Source organism: Panulirus ornatus, chromosome 1 (assembly GCF_036320965.1).
Source record: "Panulirus ornatus isolate Po-2019 chromosome 1, ASM3632096v1, whole genome shotgun sequence".
NCBI lineage: Eukaryota > Metazoa > Arthropoda > Malacostraca > Decapoda > Palinuridae > Panulirus > Panulirus ornatus.
In genome coordinates this window covers 14611718-14636848 of record NC_092224.1, presented here as the reverse complement: position 1 = coordinate 14636848, position 25131 = coordinate 14611718, and the positions used below count along the sequence as shown (strand labels likewise).

Below are 25131 nucleotides of genomic sequence, written 5' to 3'. Positions count from 1 at the left end.
TGAACGAATGTGGCCTTTGTTGTCTTTTCCTAGCGCTACCTCAAGCATATGCGGGAGGAGGGGGTTGTCATTTCATGTGTGTTGGGGTGGCGACGGGAATGAATAAGGGCAGACAGTATGAATTATGTACATGTGTGTATATATATGTATATGTCTGTGCGTGTATAGATATGTATCCGTTGCGATGTATAGGTATGTATATGTGCTTGTGTGGACGTGTATGTATATACATGTGTATATGGGTGGTTTGGGCCATTCTTTTGTCTGTTCCCTTGCGCTACCTCACTAACGTGGGAGACAGCGACAAAGTATGATATATATATATATATATATATATATATATATATATATATATATATATATATATATATCCTCCCTGGGGATGGGGGAGAAAGAATACTTCCCACGTATTCCCTGCGTGTCGTAGAAGGCGACTAAAAGGGGAGGGAGCGGGGGGCTGGAAATCCTCCCCTCTCATTATTTTTTTTTTTTTTTTTTTTTCCCAAAAGAAGGAACAGAGAAGGGGGCCAGGTGAGGATATTACCTCAAAGGCCCAGTTCTCTGTTCTTAACGCTACCTCGCTAACGCGGGAAATGGCGAATAGTTTGAAAGAAAGAATATATATATATTTTTATATTATTTATTATACTTTGTCGCTGTCTCCCGCGTTTGCGAGGTAGCGCAAGGAAACAGACGAAAGAAATGGCCCAACCCACCCCCCCCATACACATGTATATACATACGTCCACACACGCAAATATACATACCTACACAGCTTTCCATGGTTTACCCCAGACGCTTCACATGCCCTGATTCAATCAACTGACAGCACGTCAACCCCGGTATACCACATCGATCCAATTCACTCTATTCCTTGCCCTCCTTTCACCCTCCTGCATGTTCAGACCCCAATCACACAAAATCTTTTTCACTCCATCTTTACACCTCCAATATGGTCTCCCACTTCTCCTCGTTCCCTCCACCTCCGACACATATATCCTCTTGGTCAATCTTTCCTCACTCATTCTCTCCATGTGCCCAAACCATTTCAAAACACCCTCTTCTGCTCTCTCAACCACGCTCTTTTTATTTCCACACCTCTCTTACCCTTACGTTACTTACTCGATCAAACCACCTCACACCACACATTGTCCTCAAACATCTCATTTCCAGCACATCCATCCTCCTGCGCACAACTCTATCCATAGCCCACGCCTCGCAACCATACAACATTGTTGGAACCACTATTCCTTCAAACATACCCATTTTTGCTTTCCGAGAAAATGTTCTCGACTTCCACACGTTCTTCAAGGCTCCCAGAATTTTCACCCCCTCCCCCACCCTATGATCCACTTCCGCTTCCATGGTTCCATCCGCTGACAGATCCACTCCCAGATATCTAAAACACTTTACTTCCTCCAGTTTTTCTCCATTCAAACTTACCTCCCAATTGACTTGACCCTCAACCCTACTGTACCTAATAACCTTGCTCTTATTCACATTTACTCTTAACTTTCTTCTTTCAAACACTTTACCAAACTCAGTCACCAGCTTCTGCAGTTTCTCACATGAATCACCCACCAGCGCTGTATCATCAGCGAACAACAACTGACTCACTTCCCAAGCTCTCTCATCCCCAACAGACTTCATACTTGCCCCTCTTTCCAAAACTCTTGCACCTCCCTAACAACCCCATCCATAAACAAATTAAACAACCATGAAGACATCACACACCCCTGCCGCAAACCTACATTCACTGAGAACCAATCACTTTCCTCTCTTCCTACATGTAGACATGCCTTACATCCTCGATAAAAGCTTTTCACTGCTTCTAACAACTTGCCTCCCACACCATATATTCTTAATACCTTCCACAGAGCATCTCTATCAACTCTCTCTCTCTCTCTCTCTCATATATACATACGTCCACACACGCAAATATACATACCTACACAGCTTTCCATGGTTTACCCCAGACGCTTCACATGCCCTGATTCAATCAACTGACAGCACGTCAACCCCGGTATACCACATCGAACCAATTCACTCTATTCCTTGCCCTCATTTCACCCTCCTGCATGTTCAGACCCCGAATCACACAAAATCTTTTTCACTCCATCTTTACACCTCCAATATGGTCTCCCACTTCTCCTCGTTCCCTCCACCTCCGACACATATATCCTCTTGGTCAATCTTTCCTCACTCATTCTCTCCATGTGCCCAAACCATTTCAAAACACCCTCTTCTGCTCTCTCAACCATGCTCTTTTTATTTCCACACCTCTCTTACCCTTACGTTACTTACACGATCAAACCACCTCACACCACACATTGTCCTCAAACATCTCATTTCCAGCACATCCATCCTCCTGCGCACAACTCTATCCATAGCCCACGCCTCGCAACCATACAACATTGTTGGAACCACTATTCCTTCAAACATACCCATTTTTGCTTTCCGAGAAAATGTTCTCGACTTCCACACATTCTTCAAGGCTCCCAGAATTTTCACCCCCTCCCCCACCCTATGATCCACTTCCACTTCCATGGTTCCATCCACTGCCAGATCCACTCCCAGATATCTAAAACACTTTACTTCCTCCAGTTTTTCTCCATTCAAACTTACCTCCCAATTGACTTGACCCTCAACCCTACTGTACCTAATAACCTTGCTCTTATTCACATTTACTCTTAACTTTCTTCTTTCACACACTTTACCAAACTCAGTCACCAGCTTCTGCAGTTTCTCACATGAATCACCCACCAGCGCTGTATCATCAGCGAACAACAACTGACTCACTTCCCAAGCTCTCTCATCCCCAACAGACTTCATACTTGCCCCTCTTTCCAAAACTCTTGCATTCACCTCCCTAACAACCCCATCCATAAACAAATTAAACAACCATGAAGACATCACACACCCCTGCCGCAAACCTACATTCACTGAGAACCAATCACTTTCCTCTCTTCCTACATGTAGACATGCCTTACATCCTCGATAAAAGCTTTTCACTGCTTCTAACAACTTGCCTCCCACACCATATATTCTTAATACCTTCCACAGAGCATCTCTATCAACTCTCTCTCTCTCTCTCTCTCTCTCTCTCTCTCTCTCTCTCTATATATATATATATATTTTTTTTTTTTTGCTTTGTTGCTGTCTCCCGCGTTTGCGAGGTAGTGCAAAGAAACAGACGAAAGAAATGGCCCAACCCACCCCCATACGCATGTATATACATACGTCCACACACGCAAATATACATACCTACACAGCTTTCCATGGTTTACCCCAGACGCTTCACATGCCCTGATTCAATCCACTGACAGCACGTCAACCCCGGTATACCACATCGATCCAATTCACTCTATTCCTTGCCCTCATTTCACCCTCCTGCATTTTCAGGCCCCGATCACACAAAATCTTTTTCACTCCATCTTTACACCTCCAATTTGGTCTCCCACTTCTCCTCGTTCCCTCCACTTCCGACACATATATCCTCTTGGTCAATCTTTCCTCACTCATTCTCTCCATGTGCCCAAACCATTTCAAAACACCCTCTTCTGCCCTCTCAACCACGCTCTTTTTATTTCCACACATCTCTCTTACCCTTACGTTACTTACTCGATCAAACCACCTCACACCACACATTGTCCTCAAACATCTCATTTCCAGCACATCCATCCTCCTGCGCACAACTCTATCCATAGCCCACACCTCACATCCATATATCATTGTTGGAACCACTATTCCTTCAAACATTCCCATTTTTGCTTTCTGAGATAATGTTCTCGTCTTCCACACATTCTTCAATGCTCCCAAAACTTATGCCCCTCCCCCACCCTGTGACTTACTTCTGCTTCCATGGTTCCATCTGCTGCCAAATCCACTCCCAGATATCTAAAACACTTTACTTCCTCCAGTTTTTCTCCGTTCAAACTTACCTCCCAATTGACTTGTCCCTCAACCCTACTATACCTGATAACCTTGCTCTTATTCACATTTACTCTTAGCTTTCTGCTTTCATACACTTTCCCAAACTCAGGCTTCTGCAGTTTCTCACCCAAATCAGCCATCAGTGCTGTATGATCAACGAACAACAACTGACTCACTTCCCAAGCCCTCTCATCCACAACAAACTGTACACTTGCCCCTCTTTCCAAAACTCTTGCATTTACCTCCCTAACAATGCCATCCATAAACAAATTAAACAACCATGGTGACATCATACACCCCTGCCACAAACCAACATTCACTGAGAACCAATCACTTTCCTCTCTTCCTACTCGTACAAATGCCTTACATCCTCGATAAAAACTTTTCCCTGCTTCTAGTAACTTACCTCCCACGCCTTATATTCTTAATACCTTCCACAGAGCATCTCTATCAACTCTATCATATGCCTTCTCCAGATTCATAAATGCTACATACAATTCCATCTGTTTTTCTAAGTATTTCTCTTATACATTCTTCAAAGCAAACTCCTGATCCACACATCCTCTACCACTTCTGAAACCTCACTGCTCTTCCTTAATCTGAAGCTCTGTATATGCCTTCACCTTCTCAATCAATACCCTCCCATAACATTTCCCAGGAATACTCAACAAACTTATATCTCTGTAATTTGAACACTCACCTTTATCCCCTTTTCCTTTGTACAATGACACTATGCATGCATTCCGCCAATCCTCAGACACTTCACCATGAGCCATACATACACTGAATATCCTCACCAACCAGTCAACAATACAGTCACCCCCTTTCTTAATAAATTCCACTGCAATACCATCCAAACCCACCGCCTTGCCAAGTTTCACTACCACTTCTCTGTTTACCAAATCATTCTCCCTAAACCTCTCACTTCGCACACCACCTCGACCAAAACACCTATATCTGCCACTTTATCATCAAACACATTCAACAAACCTTCAAAATACTCACTCCATCTCCTTATCACATCACCACTACTTGCTATTACCTCCCATAAGCCCCTTCACTGATGTTCCATTAGTTCTCTTGTCTTACACACTTATTTACTTCCTTCAAAAACATCTTTTTATTCTCCCAAAAATTCAATGATACTCTCTCACCCCAACTCTCATTTGCCCTCTCTTTCACCTCTTGCACATTTCTCTTGACCTCCTGCCTCTTTCTTTTATACATCTCCCACTCATTTGAACTATTTCCCTGCAAACAATCAACCAAATGCCTCTCTCTTCTTTCACTAATAATCTTACTTCTTCATCCCACCACTCACTACCCTTTCTGACCTGCCCAATTCCCATGCTTCTCGTGCCACAAGCATCTTTTGTGCAAGCCATCACTGCTTCCCTAAATACCTCCCATTCCTCCCCCACTCCCTTTACATCCTTTGCTCTCACCTTTTTCCATTCTGCACTCAGACTCTCCTGGTACTTCTTTACACATGTCTCCTTCCCAAGGTCACTTACTCTCACCATTCTCTTCACCCCAACATTCTCTCTTCTTTTCTGAAAACCTCTACAAATCTTCATCTTCGCCTCCACAAGATAATGATCAGACATCCCTCCAGTTGCACCTCTCAACACATTAACATCCAAAAGTCTCTCTCACACGCCTATCATTTACCACGTAATCCTATAACACTCTCTGGCCATCTCTCCTACTTAAATACGTATACTTATATCAGCACACAAATCTACAAGCTCTTCTCCATTTCCATTTACAACACTAAACACCTCATGTACACCAATTATTCCCTCAACTGCCACATTACTCACCTTTGCATTCAAATCACCCATCACTCTAACCCGGTCTCGTGCATCAAAACTGCTAACACACTCACTCAGCTGCTCCCAAAACACTTGCCTCTCATGATCTTTCTCCTCATGCCCAGGTGCATAGGCACCAATAATCACCCATCTCTCTCCTTCCACTTTCAGTTTTACCCATATCAATCTAGTGTTTACTTTCTTACACTCTTACACTCTATCACATACTCCCACAACTCCTGTTTCAATAGTGCTACTCCTTTCTTTGCTCTTGTCTTCTCACCAACCCCTGACTTTATTCCCAAAATATTCCCAACCCACTCTTCCCCTTTATCCTTGAGCTTCGTTTCAATGAGAGCCAAGACATCCAGGTTCCTATCCTCAAACATACTACCTATCTCTCCATTTTTCTCATCTTGGTTACATCCACACACATTTAGACATCCCAATCTGAGCCTTCGAGGAGGATGAGCATTCCCCGCATGACTCCTTCTTCTGTTTCCCCTTTTAGAAAGTTAAAATATACATTCTGATATAAAAACATACTTCTCATTCACAACTAAAGTTTGAGAAAAATGGAAAAATTGCAAAGTAATTAGAAAAGGTTTAAAAATGAAAATGACAATAAAGGACATACTTTCTGGCAGATATAGGTCTCATCTTCTAATAAATGCCATGGAGCCGGCCCCGGAATGTTTAATACGCCACCGACAAGAAGGTATCCAAAGACAGAATATGATGAGGCAATGACATTATGTCTCATATATACTACATGTAGCGGTAAAAAAAAATGTGGAAATTGAAAAGCTAGTAAACATATGAGTAAGGTAAGTGTTGGCAGTTGGCAGATGAGCAGAACCATCAAAGGAAATGAAAAACGATAGCAAGAGTAAGTTCTTCTAGGGAAAGGTGCATCTACAGAGTAAACTTCAAACTGGTAGGCAAAGAAGCTTCTGGATGAAATGCACTACAGTACTCTATGGAAACATCTTTAGTATAGTGATCTCAAAGAAAATATAGTTTTCTAGATGACAAAATACAAAGACAGCAAACTCACCTGTTGCCAGTTACTTTTCAGAAGTTCTTTACCAATTGTGTGTGTAGGAATGCTAGTAGTGCCAAAACGTTGTGATCCATAATAATTAATAAACCCAGCTGTCTTTAAAGTCTCAACTGCCGAATTTATCACTTCATCTGACCCTCTCACTTCTCTGTTGAAAGGAAACAACTTAATGCATAAGGTTTCCATAACAGCAAAACTGGTTGTATCATACCTTAAAATGTATTAATCATACATCTAAACAAAACTGATCATATAAAAACATGAATTGTAAGCCGTAATAATTGAAAAAACTTTTCTCCCTAAAGTAGTGTCCTAAAAGCATTAGAATATATGGATTAGGACTATTATAACTCACATGAGTTGGCAAGGAAGTACCAACCTTGGCTCACCACAAATTACCCAAGGGTCATCAAAACCCCTTATTCATTACTTGGGTCCTGTTATAAATCACAAACAATTATATAAGGAATAATTTATCATTATCATAAATGTAACAAGGGTAATTACTTACATTTAATGTTTATCGTTCAAATGTTCACTCACTGTATGGATGTTTTTTAAACACATACAACCCATGAGAAGGGAGAAAAATAAACTTGGGAACTAGAAGATGGTGCAGTAATGTCCCCAAAATAAATAGCCTTCCATTTTGATACAGCACAGAATATTGTAAATGAGGATGGGATTGCTATGTACATTAAGGCTTAAAGTAATAGCAGAGTCACTTTCAAATAGTGAACTATAAAGAGGTGAGTTAGAGAAATCACTGGATTCTTAATTTCTGTTATCCTTAACGGGTGGTTCAAGGATTGCCTGGACATATTGATACTTTTGATCCTTCCACAGAGGATTTCCATAGTTACTATGAGAAATCAGAGCAATATGCAAATGAGAATGGCACTCATCTGGCTGATGCAAATGATACCACTATTCAAGCTGCTAATAACAGAAAAGTTGCTGTCCTGATAACTATCTTAGGTAATAGTACTTATAAGCTAATGCAAAATCTATGCAGTCCAAAGTTACCAATAGAATAGATTTCTGATGAACTAATTAAGTTACTGAAAGACCATTACAAGCCCAAGAGACTTCACAGTGCTGAAAATTTCAAATTCCACAGATGCATTCAGGAAGCAATGAGTCCATTGCAGATTACAGTGTTAGGCTAAAAAAACATGGCTGCAACATGTAATTTTAGCCAGTTCTTCTCAAGAGCATTAAGAGATCAGTTAGTAAATGGGATCCACAATGTTGAAACCCAAAAGAAGTTGATTACTACTGAAAGATCTTTTGAAGAATGTCTGCAAACAGCCCAAGCTCACGAAGTTACTGGTATTGAAATGCAGCAGTTCCAAAATCAAAATACATCTGTCCACTAAGTTCAAACTGCAGACAGTGATAAAGAGGTTTTGGTACAATAAGTCCAGCATGAAAGAAAGTCACCATAGCCAGGGTGCAGTGCAGAAGCCATGCCTTATCAGTACAACAACTCCACTGCTAGGGAAGGAAAATTTTTAGGTCAAGCCTTCAACACATACAAGTACTTCTATTGCACAAAACCTGGGCACTAGAGAAGACAATGCTGGTTCCACAACTATGTGTGCAACAAATACAATACCAAGGGACACATCGCTGCCATATGTAACAGAAAGAATATTCACAATGTAAGGGTTGAAGACACTGAAATACAAGATATGCTAAAATTTCAAGAGCCAATACATATTGTAAATTCTATATTTACAGGTACTACTGCAAATACTCCCATTTATGTTTCTTGGAGGCTTGAAGATAATGATGTTATCATGCAGTTATATACAGGTCGTGCAAGTACTATTGCCCTTAAGAACTGGCAACAGAAATGTTTTTCTAAGTTATCATTAAAGCCATCCAAAGAACATCTCATTTTACACTGGTGAAAACCTTAAACCATTAGGTAAAATAAATAGAAGAGGAGATTTATTACAAAGAGACGCAATTCAAACTTCCCCAAGTGATTACTCCAAAAGGTACATGTGTTTTGCTAGGAAGAAACTGGAGGTTCAAACTGGTAGCCTGAATGGAAAGATGAATTTTCTGTATATCAACTTCATGCCACTAAAGATATTCCAGATGTTTCCAATATCCTAAAAAACAACAGAGAATTGTGGAGAGATGATCGAAGATGTTATATTGGTCCAGAAGTTGAACTCAAATGTTTCAAAAAATTCAAAATTTCACAAAGCTAGACCAGTTCCATATGCTTTTCAGTCCAGAAAAAAAGGGACTTACTGAAAATGGAAAGTGGTAACTGAGAAAGTTTCATGTGTCCCATTTGGTGTTGCTTCCACTGTACCTAAGAATAAATAAGATTTAGATAATGTCTGTATGTGTGATGATTTTAGTTAACTTACAACAAATGTGCAGATGTAATAAAGTACTCCATTCCAAAGGTTGTTCTGTACTTAGTGTTTTGGCATGTTACAAGCATACCATCAAATTCCTATTGCAAACCTATCAATACTTATATTGGTCTTTTTGTGTTTAAGAGATTGCCCAGTGGTATTACCTCTGGTCCTGCTATTTTTCTGAAAAAAATGGATTCTATTCTTTCTGACATTCCATTGGTTATATGCAACTCAGATGACATCCTCATTGCAGAAAAAGACAAGAACGATCAACTGGATAATTTGTGTAAAGTTCTGCAATGGTTGCAAAAGCCAGGTTTCAGATTAAATAAGAACAAATGCAAATTTGAGCAAATTTCTGTCATGTATCTCGGTCATAAGACAATGTGTGGAAAGAAAGTTATCTCAGAGTGCAAAAATGGATATGTTTGAAGGAATAGTATGGGGCACAGAAAGGGTTGTGTGGAGGTGGGTAGATGTGATGGAAATGAAATGTCGAGGACATGTGGTGTGAGGTCATTTGATTAAGTAAGGAAGGGGTTGGAGATGTGTGTGGTAATGAAAAGTGTGTGGTTGCAAGAGCAGAAGAGGGTGTGTTGAAATGGTTTGGACATAAGGAAAGAACGAGTAATGAAAGGATGACAAAGAGAATATATGGGTTTTAAGTGGAGGGAACCAGAACAAGGACACCAAATTGGAGATGGAAAGATGGAGAAGACTTTGAGCGATCAGGGCCTAAACATGAATGAGGGTGAAAGGTGTGCATGAAACAGAGTAAATTGGAACAATGTGGTATACTGGGGTTAACATGCCATCAACGGACGGAGCCAAGGTACATGAAACGACTGGGGTAAACCAGGGAAAGGTCTGTGGGGCCTGGACGTGGATTAAGGAGCTGTGGTTTCAGTCAATTACACATGACAGTTCATGTATGGATGCAAGTAGATGTGGCCTTCTTCATCTGTTTTCTGGCAATAACTCGCTGATGTAGGGGGTGGCAGTGGTGTTTCCTGTGGGGCATGGTGGAGCCGGAAATAGATGAAGGCGAGCAAGTATGAATATGTAAAAGTGTACATGTGTATATATGTATATGTATCCCTAGGGATGGGAGAGGAAGAAAACTTCCCACGTATTCCCTGTGTGTCATAAAAGGTGGCTAAAAGGAAGGGAACAGGGGGCTGGAAATCCTCCCCTCTCCTTCTTAATATTCCAAAAGAGGGAACAGAGAAGGGGGCCAAGTGAGGAAATTCCCTCTAAGGCTCAGTCCTCTGTTCTTAACACTACCTCACTTATGCGGGATATGGCAAGAATGTATGAAAAAAAGTATGTTTATGTGTTACAAAAAGTCACAGTGGTGAGCATGATCTAGTATATGCATATAACCACAAGGAAAATGAAACATGATAAGTTCTAAAGTACACTTTCGTGTAATAATCACATCATCAGGGGGAATACTAGAAAGACATAAAAGACGTAGAATGGTCAGTTGATATACAAGGAAGAGACGTAGCTAAGATGCAATTGGTAAACAAGCGGGAGGGGGATGGGGGCAACAATTCTGGGAGCAATGAAGAATGTGGAAAGAGAGAACTTTATCTCAGAGAGCAAAAATGGATATGTTTGAAGGAATAGTAGTTCCAACAATATTATATGGTTGTGAGGCATGGGCTATAAATAAGGTTGTGCAGAGGGGGAAAGTATTAGAAATAAAATGTCTGAGGACAATATGTGGTGTGAGATGGTTTGATCAAGTAAGTAAAGAAAGGGTAAGAGAGCTATGTGGTAAAAAAAAAAAAAGAAAAAAAAAGAGTGTGGTTGAAAGAGAAGAGGAAGTGTGCTGAAATGGTTTGGACATATGGAAAGAATGAGTGTGGAAAGGCTGACAAAGAGGATGTATATGTTCAGAGGTGAAGGGAACAAGGAGAAGCAGAAGACCAAACTGGAGGTGGAAGGCTGGAGTGAAAAACATTTTGAGCAATCGGAGCCTGAACATACAAAGGGTGAAAGATATGCATGGAACAGAGTGATTTGGAACGATGTGGTATACCTGGGTCAAACTGCTGTCAAGGACTGAACCAGGACATCTGAAAAGTTTGAGGTAAACTATGGAAAGGTCTGTAGGGCTTGGATGTAGATAGGGAACTGTGGTTTCAATGCATTACACATAACAGCTAGAGACTGAGTCTGAATGAATGTGGCCTTTTTATTTGTTTTCTTGGCACAATCTTGCTGAAGCAGGGGGTGGCAATGCTGCTTCCTTGGGGTGAGGTGGTGACGGGAATGAATGAAGGCAAGGAAGTATGAATATGTATATGTATATGTCTTATCCATGTATGTATAAGTGTATATGTTGATATGTATATGTATGTATATGTACGAGTATACCTCGGGATAGGAGAGAAAGAATACTTCCCAAGCATTCCCCATGTGTCGTAGAAGGCGACTAAAGGGGATGGGAGCGGGGGGTAGAAACCCTCCCCTCCTTGTATTTTAACTTTCTAAAAGGGGAAACAGAAGAAGGAGTAAGCAGGGAGTGCTCATCCTCTTTGAAGGCTCAGATTGGGGTGTCTAAATGTCTGTGGATGCAACCAAGAGGAGAAAAATGGAGAGATAGGTAGTATGTTCGAGGAAAGGAACCTGTAAGTTCTGGCTCTGAGTGAAACGAAGCTCAAGGGTAGAGGGGAAGAGTGGTTTGGTGATGTTTTGGGAGTAAAGTCAGGGATTGGTGAGATGAGAAGAGCAAGGGAAGGAGTAGCACTACTCCTGAAACAGGAGTGGTGGGAGTATGTGATAGAGTGTAAGAAACTAGATTGATAGGGGTCAAACTAAAAGTGGATGGAGAAAGATGGGTGATTACTGGTGCCTATGCACCTAGGCATGAGAAGAAAGATCATGAGAGGCAAGTGCTTTGGGAGCAGCTGAGTGAGTGTGTTAACAGTTTTGATGCACAAGAGCGGGTTATAGTGATGGGTGATTTGAATGCAAAGGTGAATAAAATGGCAGTTGAGGGAATAATTGGTGTACATGGGGTATTCAGAGTTGTAAATGGAAATGGTGAAGAGCTTCTAGATTTGTGTGCTGAAAAAGGACAGGTGATTGGGAATGCCTGGTTCAAAAAGAGAGATATATATAAGTATACGTATGTAGTAAGAGAGATGGCCAGAGAGCGTTAATGGATTATGTGTTAATTGATAGGCATGTGAAAGAGACTTTTGGATGTTAATGTGCTGAGAGGTGCAACTGGAGGGATGTCTGATCATTATCTTGTGGAGGTGAAGGTGAAGATTTGTAGAGGTTTTCAGAAAAGAAGAGAGAATGTTGGGGTGAAGAGAGTGGTGAGAGTAAGTGAGCTTGGGAGGGAGACTTGTGTGAGGAAGTACCAGGAGAGACTGAGTGCAGAATGGCAAAAGGTGAGAACAAAGGACATAAGGGGCGTGTGGGAGGAATGGGATGTATTTAGGGAAGCAGTGATGGCTTGCGCAGAAGATGCTTGTGGCATGAGAAGTGTGGTGGGCAGATTAGAAAGGATAGTGAGTGAAGGGATGAAGAAGTAAGATTATTAGTGAAATAAAAGAGGGAGGCATTTGGACAATTTTTGCAGGGAAACAATGCAAATGAGTGGGAGATGTATAAAAAAAAAAGAGACAGGAGGTCAAGAGAAAGGTGCAAGAGGAGAAAAAGAGGGCAAATGAGAGTTGGAGTGAGAGAGTATCATTAAATTTTAGGGAGAATAAAGATGTTTTTGAAGGAGGTAAATAAAGTGTGTAAGGCAAGAGAACAAATGGGAACATCAGTGAAGGGGGATAATGGGGAGGTAATAACAAGTAGTGTTAATGTGAAAAGGAGATGGAGAGAGTATTTTGAAGGTTTGTTGAATGTGTTAGATGATAGAATAGCAGATATAGGGTGCTTTGGTCGAGGGGGTGTGCAAAGTGAGAGGGTTAGGGAGAATGATTTGGTAAACAGAGAAGAGGTGGTGAAAGCTTTGTGGAAGATGAAAGCTGGCAAGGCAGCGGATTTAAATGGTATTGCAGTGGAATTCATCAAAAAAGGGGGTGACTGTGTTGTTGATGGTAGGTAAGGATATTTAATGTATGTATTGCTCGTGGTGAAGTACCGGAGGAATGGCGGAATGCATGCATAGTGCCACTGTGCAAAGGCAAAGGGGATAAAGTTGAGCGTTCAAATTACAGAGGTATAAGTTTGTTCAGTATTCCTGGGAAATTATATGGGAGGGTATTCAATGAGAAGGTGAAGGCATGTACAGAGCATCAGATTGGGGAAGAGCAGTGTGGTTTCAGAAGTGGTAGAGGATGTGTGGATCAGGTGTTTGCTTTGAAGAATGTATGTGAGTAATACTTAGAAAAACAAATGGATTTGTATGAAGCATTTATGGATCTGGAAAAGGCATAAGATAGAGTTGACAGAGATGCTCTGTGGAAGGTAATAAGAATATATGGTGTGGGAGGCAAGTTGCTGGAAGCAGTGAAAAGTTTTTCTCAAGGATGTAAGGCATGTGTATGAGTAGGAAGAGAGGAAAGTGATTGGTTCTCAGTGAATATCGGTTTGCAGCAGGGGTGCTTGATGTCGCCATGGTTGTTTGATTTGTTTATGGATGGGGTTGGTATGGAGGTGAATGTAAGAGTTTTGGAAAGAGGGGCAAGTATGCAGTTTGTTGTGGATGAGAGGGCTTGCGAAGTGAGTCAGTTGTTGTTCGCCGATGATACAGCGCTAGTACCTGATTCGGGTGAGAAACTGCAGAAGCTGGTGCCTAAGTTTGGTAAAGTGTATGAAAGAAGAAACTGAGAGTAAATGTGAATAACAGCAATGTTATTAGGTACAGTAGGGTTGAGGGACAAGTCAGTTGGGAGGTAAGTCTGAATGGAGAAAAACTGGAGGAACTGAAGTGTTTTAGATATCTGGGAGTGGATTGGCAGCGGTTGAAACCATGGAAGTGGAAGTGAGTTACGAGGGTGGGGGAGGGGACAAAAGTTCTGGAAGCGTTGAAAAATGTGTGGAAGGAAAAAACATTATCTCGGTAAGCAAAAATGATTATGTTTGAAGGAATAGTGGTTCCAACAATGTTATATGGTTGCGAGGCATGGGCTATAGATAGGGTTGTGCAAAGGAGGGTGGATGTGTTGGAAATAAGATGTTTGAGGGCAATATGTGGTGTGAGGTGGTTTGATCGAGTAAGCAATGAAAGGGTAAGAGAGATTAGTGGTAATAAACCACACTCTTTTTATTTCCACACATCTCTCTTACCCTTACGTTACTTACCCGATCAAACCACCTCACACCACACATTGTCCTCAAACATCTCATTTCCAGCACATCCATCCTCCTGCGCACAACTCTATCCATAGCCCACGCCTCGCAACCATACAACATTGTTGGAACTACTATTCCTTCAAACATACCCATTTTTGCTTTCCGAGATAATGTTCTCGACTTCCACACATTCTTCAAGGCCCCCAGAATTTTCGCCCCCTCCCCCACCCTATGATCCACTTCCGCTTCCATGGTTCCATCCGCTGCCAGATCCACTCCCAGATATCTAAAACACTTCACTTCCCCCAGTTTTTCTCCATTCAAACTCACCTGCCAATTGACTTGACCCTCAACCCTACTGTACCTAATAACCTTGCTCTTATTCACATTTACTCTTAACTTTCTTCTTTCACACACTTTACCAAACTCAGTCACCAGCTTCTGCAGTTTCTCACATGAATCACCCACCAGCGCTGTATCATCAGCGAACAGCAACTGACTCACTTGCCAAGTTCTCTCATCCCCAACAGACTTCATACTTGCCCCTCTTTCCAAAACTCTTGCATTTACCTCCCTAACAACCCCATCCATAAACAAATTAAACAACCATGGAGACATCACACACCCCTGCCGCAAACCTACATTCACTGAGAACCAATCACTTTCCTCTCTTCCTACACGTAAACATGCCTTACATCCTCGATAGAAACTTTTCACTGCTTCTAACAACTTGCCTCCCACACCATATATTCTTAATACCTTCCACAGAGCATCTCTATCAACTCTATCATATGCCTTCTCCAGATCCATAAATGCTACATACAAATCCATTTGCTTTTCTAAGTATTTCTCACATACATTCTTCAAAGCAAACACCTGATCCACACATCCTCTACCACTTCTGAAACCACACTGCTCTTCCCCAATCTGATGCTCTGTACATGCCTTCACCCTCTCAATCAATACCCTCCCATATAATTTACCAGGAATACTCAACAAACTTATACCTCTGTAATTTGAGCACTCACTCTTATCCCCTTTGCCTTTGTATAATGGCACTATGCACAAAGCAAAATAAATAAATAAAATAAAATATCTATAGTTCTGTCTTTCATACTATTCGCCATTTCCCGCATTAGCGAGGTAGCGTTAAGAACAGAGGACTGGACCTTAGAGGGAATATCCTCACCTGACTCCCATCTCTGTTCCCTCTTTTGGAAAATTAAAAAAAAAAAAACGAGGGGAGGATTTCCTGCCCCCTGCTTCCTTCCCTTTTAGTTGCCTTCTACGACACGCAGGGAATATGTGGGAAGTATTCTTTCTCCCCTATCCCCAGGGATAATATATATACATATATGTATATATATATATATATATATATATATATATATATATATATATATATATATATTTTTTTTTTTTTTTTTTTTTTTAATACTTTGTCGCTGTCTCCCGCGTTTGCGAGGTAGCGCAAGGAAACAGACGAAAGAAATGGCCCAACCCACCCCCTACACATGTATACACACGTCCACACACGCAAATATACATACCTACACAGCTTTCCATGGTTTACCCCAGACGCTTCACATGCCTTGATTCAATCCACTGACAGCACGTCAACCCCTGTATACCACATCGCTCCAATTCACTCTATTCCTTGCCCTCCTTTCACCCTCCTGCATGTTCAGGCCCCGATCACACAAAATCTTTTCACTCCATCTTTCCACCTCCAATTTGGTCTCCCTCTTCTCCTCGTTCCCTCCACCTCCGACACATATATCCTCTTGGTCAATCTTTCCTCACTCATTCTCTCCATGTGCCCAAACCATTTCAAAACACCCTCTTCTGCTCTCTCAACCACGCTCTTTTTATTTCCACACATCTCTCTTACCCTTACGTTACTTACTCGATCAAACCACCTCACACCACACATTGTCCTCAAACATCTCATTTCCAGCACCTCCATCCTCCTGCGCACAACTCTATCCATAGCCCACGCCTCGCAACCATACAACATTGTTGGAACTACTATTCCTTCAAACATACCCATTTTTGCTTTCCGGGATAATGTTCTCGACTTCCACACATTTTTCAAGGCTCCCAAAATTTTCGCCCCCTCCCCCACCCTATGATCCACTTCCGCTTCCATGGTTCCATCCGCTGACAGATCCACTCCCAGATATCTAAAACACTTCACTTCCTCCAGTTTTTCTCCATTCAAACTCACCTCCCAATTGACTTGACCCTCAACCCTACTGTACCTAATAACCTTGCTCTTATTCACATTTACTCTTAACTTTCTTCTTCCACACACTTTACCAAACTCCGTCACCAGCTTCTGCAGTTTCTCACATGAATCCGCCACCAGCGCTGTATCATCAGCGAACAACAACTGACTCACTTCCCAAGCTCTCTCATCCCCAACAGACTTCATACTTGCCCCTCTTTCCAAAACTCTTGCATATATGTACATATATGTATATATATACATATATATATGTATATATATATATATATATATATATATATATATATATATATATATATATATATATATATATATATATATATATATTTTTTTTATACTTTGTCGCTGTCTCCCGTGTTTGCGAGGTAGCGCAAGGAAACAGACGAAAGAAATGGCCCAACCCCCCCCCATACACATGTACATACACACGTCCACACACGCAAATATACATACCTACACAGCTTTCCATGGTTTACCCCAGACGCTTCACATGCCTTGATTCAATCCACTGACAGCACGTCAACCCCTGTATACCACATCGCTCCAATTCACTCTATTCCTTGCCCTCCTTTCACCCTCCTGCATGTTCAGGCCCCGATCACACAAAATCTTTTTCACTCCATCTTTCCACCTCCAATTTGGTCTTCCTCTTCTCCTCGTTCCCTCCACCTCCGACACATATATCCTCTTGGTCAATCTTTCCTCACTCATTCTCTCCATGTGCCCAAACCATTTCAAAACACCCTCTTCTGCTCTCTCAACCACTCTCTTTTTATTTCCACACATCTCTCTTACCCTTACGTTACTTACTCGATCAAACCACCTCACACCACACATTGTCCTCAAACATCTCATTTCCAGCACATCCATCCTCCTGCGCACAACTCTATCCATAGCCCACGCCTCGCAACCATACAACATTGTTGGAACCACTATTCCTTCAAACATACCCATTTTTGCTTTCCGAGATAATGTTCTCGACTTCCACACATTCTTCAAGGCTCCCAAAATTTTCGCCCGCTCCCCAACCCTATGATCCACTTCCGCTTCCATGGTTCCATCCGCTGCCAGATCCACTCCCAGATATCTAAAACACTTCACTTCCTCCAGTTTTTCTCCATTCAAACTCACCTCCCAATTGACTTGACCCTCAACCCTACTGTACCTAATAACCTTGCTCTTATTCACATTTACTCTTAACTTTCTTCTTTCACACACTTTACCAAACTCAGTCACCAGCTTCTGCAGTTTCTCACATGAATCACCCACCAGCGCTGTATCATCAGCGAACAACAACTGACTCACTTCCCAAGCTTTCTCATCCCCAACAGACTTCATACTTGCCCCTCTTTCCAAAACTCTTGCATTTACCTCCCTAACAACCCCATCCATAAACAAATTAAACAACCATGGAGACATCACACACCCCTGCCGCAAACCTACATTCACTGAGAACCAATCACTTTCCTCTCTTCCTACACGTACACATGCCTTACATCCTCGATAAAAACTTTTCACTGCCTCTAACAACTTGCCTCCCACACCATATATTCTTAATACCTTCCACAGAGCATCTCTATCAACTCTATCATATGCCTTCTCCAGATCCAGAAATGCTACATACAAATCCATTTGCTTTTCTAAGTATTTCTCACATACATTCTTCAAAGCAAACACCTGATCCACACATCCTCTACCACTTCTGAAACCACACTGCTCTTCCCCAATCTGATGCTCTGTACATGCCTTCACCCTCTCAATCAATACCCTCCCATATAATTTCCCAGGAATACTCAGCAAACTTATACCTCTGTAATTTGAGCACTCACTCTTATCCCCTTTGCCTTTGTACAATGGCACTATGCACGCATTCCGCCAATCCTCAGGCACCTCACCATGAGTCATACATACATTAAATAACCTTACCAACCAGTCAACAATACAGTCACCCCCTTTTTTAATAAATTCCACTGCAATACCATCCAAACCTGCTGCCTTGCCTCAACCAAAACACCCTATATCTGCCACTCTATCATCAAACACATTCAACAAACCTTCAAAATACTCACTCCATCTCCTTCTCACATCACCACTACTTGTTATCACCTCCCCATTTGCGCCCTTCACTGAAGTTCCCATTTGCTCCCTTGTCTTACGCACTTTATTTACCTCCTTCCAAAACATCTTATTATTCTCCCTAAAATTGAATGATACTCTCTCACCCCAACTTTCATTTGCCCTCTTTTTCACCTCTTGCACCTTTCTCTTGACCTCCTGCCTCTTTCTTTTATACATCCACTCAATTGCATTTTTTCCCTGCAAAAATCGTCCAAATGCCTCTCTCTTCTCTTTCACTAATAATCTTACTTCTTCATCCCACCACTCACTACCCTGTCTAATTAACCCAACTCCCATTCTTCTCATGCCACAAGCATCTTTTGCGCAATCCATCACTGATTCCCTAAATACATCCCATTCCTCCCCCACTCCCCTTACTTCTATTGTTCTCACCTTTTCCCATTCTGTACTCAGTCTCTCCTGGTACTTCCTCACACAAGTCTCCTTCCCAAGCTCACTTACTCTCACCACCCTCTTCACCCCAACATTTGCTTTGTCGCTGTCTCCCGCGTTTGCGCTACCTCGCAAACGCGGGAGACAGCAACAAAGCAAAAAAAAAAATATATATATATATATATATATATATATATATATATATATATATATATATATATATATATATATATATATATATATATATATATATAAATATATATATATATATATATATATATATATATATATATATATATATATATATATATATATGTATGTATGTATGTATGACTCATGGTGAGGTGCCTGAGGATTGGCGGAATGCGTGCATAGTGCCACTGTACAAAGGCAAAGGGGATAAGAGTGAGTGCTCAAATTACAGAGGTATAAGTTTGTTGAGTATTCCTGGTAAATTATATGGGAGGGTATTGATTGAGAGGGTGAAGGCATGTACAGAGCATCAGATTGGGGAAGAGCAGTGTGGTTTCAGAAGTGGTAGAGGATGTGTGGATCAGGTGTTTGCTTTGAAGAATGTATGTGAGAAATACTTAGAAAAGCAAATGGATTTGTATGTAGCATTTATGGATCTGGAGAAGCATATGATAGAGTTGATAGAGATGCTCTGTGGAAGGTATTAAGAATATATGGTGTGGGAGGCAAGTTGTTAGAAACAGTGAAAAGTTTTTATCGAGGATGTAAGGCATGTGTACGTGTAGGAAGAGAGGAAAGTGATTGGTTCTCAGTGAATGTAGGTTTGCAGCAGGGGTGTGTGATGTCTCCATGGTTGTTTAATTTGTTTATGGATGGGGTTGTTAGGGAGGTGAATGCAAGAGTTTTGGAAAGAGGGGCAAGTATGAAGTCTGTTGGGGATGAGAGAGCTTGGCAAGTGAGTCAGTTGCTGTTCGCTGATGATACAGCGCTGGTGGCTGATTCATGTGAGAAACTGCAGAAGCTGGTGACTGAGTTTGGTAAAGTGTGTGAAAGAAGAAAGTTAAGAGTAAATGTGAATAAGAGCAAGGTTATTAGGTACAGTAGGGTTGAGGGTCAATTCAATTGGGAGGTGAGTTTGAATGGAGAAAAACTGGAGGAAGTGAAGTGTTTTAGATATCTGGGAGTGGATCTGGCAGCGGATGGAACCATGGAAGCGGAAGTGGATCATAGGGTGGGGGAGGGGGCGAAAATTCTGGGAGCCTTGAAGAATGTGTGGAAGTTGAGAACATTATCTCGGAAAGCAAAAATGGGTATGTTTGAAGGAATAGTGGTTCCAACAATGTTGTATGGTTGCGAGGCGTGGACTATGGATAGAGTTGTGCGCAGGAGGATGGATGTGCTGGAAATGAGATGTTTGAGGACAATGGGTGGTGCGAGGTGGTTTGATCTAGTAAGTAACGTAAGGGTAAGAGAGATGTGTGGAAATGAAAAGAGCGTGGTTGAGAGAGCAGAAGAGGGTGTTTTGAAATGGTTTGGTCACATGGAGAGAATGAGTGAGGAAAGATTGACCAAGAGGATATATGTGTCGGAGGTGGAGGGAACGAGGAGAAGAGGGAGACCAAATTGGAGGTGGAAAGATGGAGTGAAAAAGATTTTGTGTGATCGGGGCCTGAACATGCAGGAGGGTGAAAGGAGGGCAAAGAATAGAGTGAATTGGAGCGATGTGGTATACCGGGGTTGACGTGGCTGTCAGTGGATTGAATCAAGGCATGTGTATGGGGGTGGGTTGGGCCATTTCTTTCGTCTGTTTCCTTGCGCTACCTTGCAAACGCGGGAGACAGCGACAAAGCAAAAAAAAAAAAAAAATATATATATATATATATATATTTTTCTTTTTCTTTCATACTATTCGCCATTTCCCGCATTAGCGAGGTAGCGTTGAGAACAGAGGACTGGGCCCTTGAGGGAATATCCTCACCTGGGCCCCTTCTCTGTTCCCTCTTTTGGAAAATTAAAAAAAAAAAAAAAAAAAAAAAAAATATATGTACAGAGCATCAGATTGGGGAAGAGCAGTGTGGTTTCAGAAGTGGTAGAGGATGTGTGGATCAGGTGTTTGCTTTGAAGAATGTATGTGAGAAATACTTAGAAAAGCAAATGGATTTGTATGTAGCATTTATGGATCTGGAGAAAGCATATGATAGAGTTGATAGAGGTGCTCTGTGGAAGGTATTAAGAATATATGGTGTGGGAGGCAAGTTGTTAGAAACAGTGAAAAGTTTTTATCGAGGATGTAAGGCATGTGTACGTGTAGGAAGAGAGGAAAGTGATTGGTTCTCAGTGAATGTAGGTTTGCAGCAGGGGTGTGTGATGTCTCCATGGTTGTTTAATTTGTTTATGGATGGGGTTGTTAGGGAGGTGAATGCAAGAGTTTTGGAAAGAGGGGCAAGTATGAAGTCTGTTGGGGATGAGAGAGCTTGGCAAGTGAGTCAGTTGCTGTTCGCTGATGATACAGCGCTGGTGGCTGATTCATGTGAGAAACTGCAGAAGCTGGTGACTGAGTTTGGTAAAGTGTGTGAAAGAAGAAAGTTAAGAGTAAATGTGAATAAGAGCAAGGTTATTAGGTACAGTAGGGTTGAGGGTCAAGTCAATTGGGAGGTGAGTTTGAATGGAGAAAAACTGGAGGGAGTGAAGTGTTTTAGATATCTGGGAGTGCATCTGGCAGCGGATGGAACCATGGAAGCGGAAGTGGATCATAGGGTGGGGGAGGGGGCGAAAATTCTGGGAGCCTTGAAGAATGTGTGGAAGTCAAGAACATTATCTCGGAAAGCAAAAATGGGTATGTTTGAAGGAATAGTGGTTCCAACAATGTTGTATGGTTGCGAGGCGTGGGCTATGGATAGAGTTGTGCGTAGGAGGATGGATGTGCTGGAAATGAGATGTTTGAGGACAATGTGTGGTGTGAGGTGGTTTGATCGAGTAAGTAAAGTAAGGGTAAGAGAGATGTGTGGAAATAAAAAGAGCGTGGTTGAGAGAGCAGAAGAGGGTGTTTTGAAATGGTTTGGGCACATGGAGAGAATGAGTGAGGAAAGATTGACCAAGAGGATATATGTGTCGGAGGTGGAGGGAACAAGGAGAAGAGGGAGACCAAATTGGAGGTGGAAAGATGGAGTGAAAAAGATTTTGTGTGATCGGGGCCTGAACATGCAGGAGGGTGAAAGGAGGGCAAGGAATAGAGTGAATTGGAGCGATGTGGTATACAGGGGTTGACGTGCTGTCAGTGGATTGAATCAGGGCATGTGAAGCGTCTGGGGTAAACCATGGAAAGCTGTGTAGGTATGTATATTTGCGTGTGTGGACGTATGTATATACATGTGTATGGGGGTGGGTTGGGCCATTTCTTTCGTCTGTTTCCTTGCGCTACCTCGCAAATGCGGGAGACAGCGACAAAGCAAAAAAAAAAAAGGAAAAAAAAAAAAATATATATATATATATATATATATATATATATACACATGTATACGTTGAAATGTATAGTATGTATATGTGCGTGTGTGGATGTGTATGTATATACATGTCTCTGTGGGTGGGTTGGGCCAGCAACCGACAAAGTATAATAAATATATAAATAAATGTACATTTATGTGGTTGTATGTATATATGTGAGTATATGAGTGGATGTATCTTTCTTCATTTGTTTCCTAGCACAGCCTCACTAATGCAGGAAACAGCAATCAAGTATGAAAAAAAAAATTTGGTAACAGAATAGATGCCGAAGGCCTTCATCCTACAGATTTACTCTGCCATACGTCTAGCTCCACACCCTAAAGGTGGAACAGCCTCAATCTTCCTAGGCCTAATAATGTTCTATCAAAGATTTCTGAAAAATCATTCCACCATATTTGCTACCCTGAACAGATGTAAAGAAGAGTACTAAATGGGTCAGACAAAAGTAGAGGATGAAGCTTTCTCTAAGGCAAAAATTTACTGCTACATTTAGATACTCTTATTGTTCCTTTTATGTGATGCTTCCTCCCATGGTATTGGTGCTGTAGACATATCATTGATGAACTTTACCAACCAGTTACTTTTGCCTAATGTACATCAACAGGTGCTCAAAAACTATTCTCAGTCAGACAAAAAAGCCCTAAGCATTGTATATGGTCTTCAAAAATTCAGACAGTTCCTTTGTAGCCGGTAGTTCATGAATATAGATCACCACCCATTGGTTTCTTGTTCAGCTGAGAAGCCAATTCCATCACTTGCATCTGCCAAACTGGAAAATTGGGCACTCAAGTTAGCTTCATACAACAAGACTGAATACAGAAACACAGCTGTTCATGATGATGCAGCCAGCATGTCAAGTGTCCCTCTGGCAACATAAGTGAACTGTGGCACTGAGGTTGTAAATTGCTACTTCTTTCAAACAGACCCCTCACACCTGTTTCAGATCAAATGATAGAGAAGAAAACTGCATTAGATCCAACGTTATCCAAAGTTATGAAATATGCTCCGTGGATGGCCAATTACTGATGAGCGAGATCTAGCTCTACAACCTTTCCGACAGCACTGAGATCAAATCAGCATTGAACAAGGGTGTGCTCTTTGGAAATTTTGTGTAATAATTCCCATCACACTGAAAGAGAAAAAATGTTAAAAACTACAAAAAACAAACCTAGGCATGACAAAAATGAAGGCATTGGCAAGGTCCTACGTATGGTGGCCCAATTTGGATACATAAATAGAAGGAACTGTTTCTTCCTGTCAAGTTTGTTAGTCCATGACAGAAAATCCACCTGCTGCAAAAGTTTGTTAGTCCATGACAGATCCACCTACTGCAATAGTTAATCAGTGGACTCTCCCATCACAACACTGGCCATGACCTCATGCTGATTTTTTTGCAGGTCCAGTCTCCAGTAAGATGTACTTTGTACCTGTAGATGCTTACAGTAAGCACCCTGAAGTAGTTCAGATGAAGAATATTATGGCTGATGATAGACCTGGATTACCTAAGCTAGTCACATATCATGGCCTGCAGTTCACTTCATAGGGGTCTACTGATTTTTACTTAACAAATGGTATTCTGTATTGTACATCCTCGGCATATAAAACTTCACCAAAAGGTCAAGCAGTGAGAAATTCATGTCAAGCTGAAGAACTAAAGCAAGATGCAAAGAGTGTCCTACAAAGATACTGGTTTTCCTACGACAGGAATCACAGGAAGGAAGGTCCACAGTTGTTTGGAATCCATTTAATAGGTTAACTGAGAAGCCCCTGTACAGTATAGTGTTAGGCAATAAATATTTTTTCTTTTCTCTTCTGAATACACTACATTTGCCATTTTTATACATGTTCAATTAGTCTGTTTTCATTCCCTCTTTTATATGGAAAATTCATTTAACCAACATCATAAAGGCCCTCAGGGTGCTGGTTTATGGGGATTTCACTGTACTTAGCAAATTGATCAATCTTAAACATTATCATAGAAGATCCCTCTCCAGGTGCTTTCCTTTCAATCTAAGTTTTGCCTTAATGTTAAGTTTAAATAAATGGTCATGTTGAAGCCTCAGCATGTTATCAATAAACAGGAAATAATGAATTCATATACCTATAAGAACTTTGTTCCCAACATCTTGCTAACTCAAAAACAAGTCAATCTGCACCAATTCTATGCTTCTCTCAAGTCTCCTAGCAGTTCAGCTAAGCCTGCAGTTACTCTTATGATGTAATAGGGGAAGAATTGCTGCTTTTTTGGCAGATCTTTAAGTGTAAGGTTCACTGAATCAGAGACCTTGATGCAGGTATTTGGAATATCTGGGGTGTTTAACACGAATTTATGAAGGAATACTCAAGATCCTTGCAATGAGCTGCAAAGTTGTAAATGCAGTGATAAACAACAAGTACTGATGTGAAGCACGTGGTTATAAGAAAGGGTAA

General features: G+C 41.3%; 1 protein-coding gene across 5 annotated transcripts in view; it reads right to left on the bottom strand.

The window, feature by feature from the left end:
- Positions 1 to 25131, bottom strand: part of LOC139756702 (uncharacterized) — a 294843-nt gene that overhangs the window by 193864 nt on the left and 75848 nt on the right. For all 5 annotated transcript variants that reach the window (XM_071676596.1, XM_071676758.1, XM_071676671.1 and 2 more), the window contains exon 9: positions 6805 to 6958. In XM_071676596.1, the coding sequence (XP_071532697.1) occupies positions 6805 to 6958 (154 nt within the window). The remainder of the gene's footprint in view (positions 1 to 6804; positions 6959 to 25131) is intronic.